At 33.5% G+C, this 1,814-nt stretch overlaps 1 protein-coding gene across 1 annotated transcript in view; it reads left to right on the forward strand.

Annotated features, from left to right (window-relative positions):
• LOC108364337 (formin-binding protein 1-like) overlaps window positions 1-471 on the forward strand; it is a 3,753-nt gene extending 3,282 nt beyond the window's left edge. Inside the window, exons 2-3 of the mRNA XM_017617979.1 lie at window positions 19-197; window positions 268-471. Of these exons, the coding sequence (XP_017473468.1) occupies window positions 19-197; window positions 268-454 (366 nt within the window). The 3' untranslated portion in view covers window positions 455-471. The remainder of the gene's footprint in view (window positions 1-18; window positions 198-267) is intronic.
• The last annotated feature ends 1,343 nt before the right edge of the window (window positions 472-1,814 follow it).

Consider the following 1,814-nt stretch of genomic DNA (forward strand, 5'->3'; position numbering starts at 1 on the left):
TTTTTTTTGGCATTGCAGGTTTTCAATCGCCTCCAAGAGTTGGATGAGAAGCGCACAGGCGGCATACGTGAATTCATAATTGGCACCGCAGAGGTTGAATCGGCCGTAGCGCCTATTATTGCACGGTGCATGGAGGGTATTGTTAAGGCGGGCGAGTCAATAAACGAAAAGGAGGACTCCTTTAAAGTCATAGAAAGGTTGCTGCTGCTGTCAATTTAAGCTTTTATTTATTTATTTATTTATTTATTTGTATTTGGCAATTTGCAGATATCAATCGGGCTTCACACCACCAACTGACATACCATTCGATGATTTGTCAAAGCAAAATCTTGATTCATCATCAGATTCCCGTGTGCAGTCAAGTCATTTCACCGTTAAGGGCACCATTAGCACGAGAGTCAAGAAACGCCCAGCGATTTTCAGCTTCTTCGGCAGCAATAAGGTAAGTGCGTAGTGTAATTTTAGAATGTTCGGAAAATAATAGTCGATGTAAACTAGAAATGTTGGCTCTTAAATAGGATTTGAAGAGTAAACATGTTTTCTCTAAAGAAATGTAATAGCTTATAGATTCCAAATACTTAGAATGCATACATACACTGTTATAAAATAAAAAAAAAAAAAACAGGCCGAGGTTAGAATGTTATTTTGTAACACCTGAAAGAGTACAACAGACAATTCCAACTGTTGTCGTTTTTTTTTTTTTTAATCACCGGCCGCTTTCTATGTTTGAGGCATGGATATCAGACAATCTACATATCGCTAGCTTAGACCGAAAATTGCTAGGTCCGCTTTTTGTGAAAACCATATTTTCATATACATAGGTACTTGTTTTATTTTTTCTCTTTTATATTCAATGGAAAGCAAATTTGTCAAGTCCAAAAGAGGCACCGAAAATTCAACAAAATCAAAATAATACGAAATCTATATTAATAAAGATGGAATCCTTCTTATTCGTATGTAATTTTGCTTTGCTTCAAACACGTAAAATGTTGTATTCAAAAATTTGCAAAATACTTGAAGAAAATGGCTATAAGAATTAAAAAAAAATTAAAGAAAAAAATATGGACTTGGCAACTTTACACTCTAAGCCAGCGATATACGTTCCTGCAAAACGACTTCAATGTTTGCCACTTTAAATATTAAAAATACTCTCTTACTTATGGCTTGCTAATACCACATTTCTCAAGCTTTTATCAATGAAATTTTATACCAGAAATCGACAGTGAGATTCTAAAAAATAAGTGTACTTTAAAATGTGCCGATCGAAGGCTTAGTAAGCTTAATATGAATTCGGTATCAAGTGCAGACGTTGCATACCTTTAGGCACAGCTATTATTTATGGAAAAGATTTGACTATAGCGGTTTAATGTAGAGATATCTGGTAACCCTACGCCTTCCAATATTACGCCGAAGATATTCCCCGTTTTTGTTTGTAAGTTTTATTAGCTGTTTAGGGAAATATCAGAAGCCAATCAGCTTTAACAGAAATACTTTTTTGTGCCTTAACAACTTATAGAACACATTTCTGCAACAGACCAAAACCATTTTATATATATGAAGAACTCGACGTATCTCTTTCTTTTACTTTCATTCCAAGCCGTTTACATATTTGGTTTTACTCCATTTGTAAAATCATTTCATGTTTTCTTTTTGTATTTCTTTTTTTGTAAATTTATTTAGTTTTTGTGCACTTAAGTTTCCTATTTAAACACACAATTTTTTTTTTGTTTGTCTATTACAAACGCTTTGGTTGTTGTTATGCTTTCCATATTTATCTCATAATGTCTTTTGTCTCTCTTTCTACTTTTTCTGTT

The sequence above is a fragment of the Rhagoletis zephyria genome, unplaced genomic scaffold (genome assembly GCF_001687245.7).
Source record: "Rhagoletis zephyria isolate East Lansing unplaced genomic scaffold, Rhagoletis_zephyria_1.1 Rzeph_scaffold_01537, whole genome shotgun sequence".
Taxonomy (NCBI): domain Eukaryota; kingdom Metazoa; phylum Arthropoda; class Insecta; order Diptera; family Tephritidae; genus Rhagoletis; species Rhagoletis zephyria.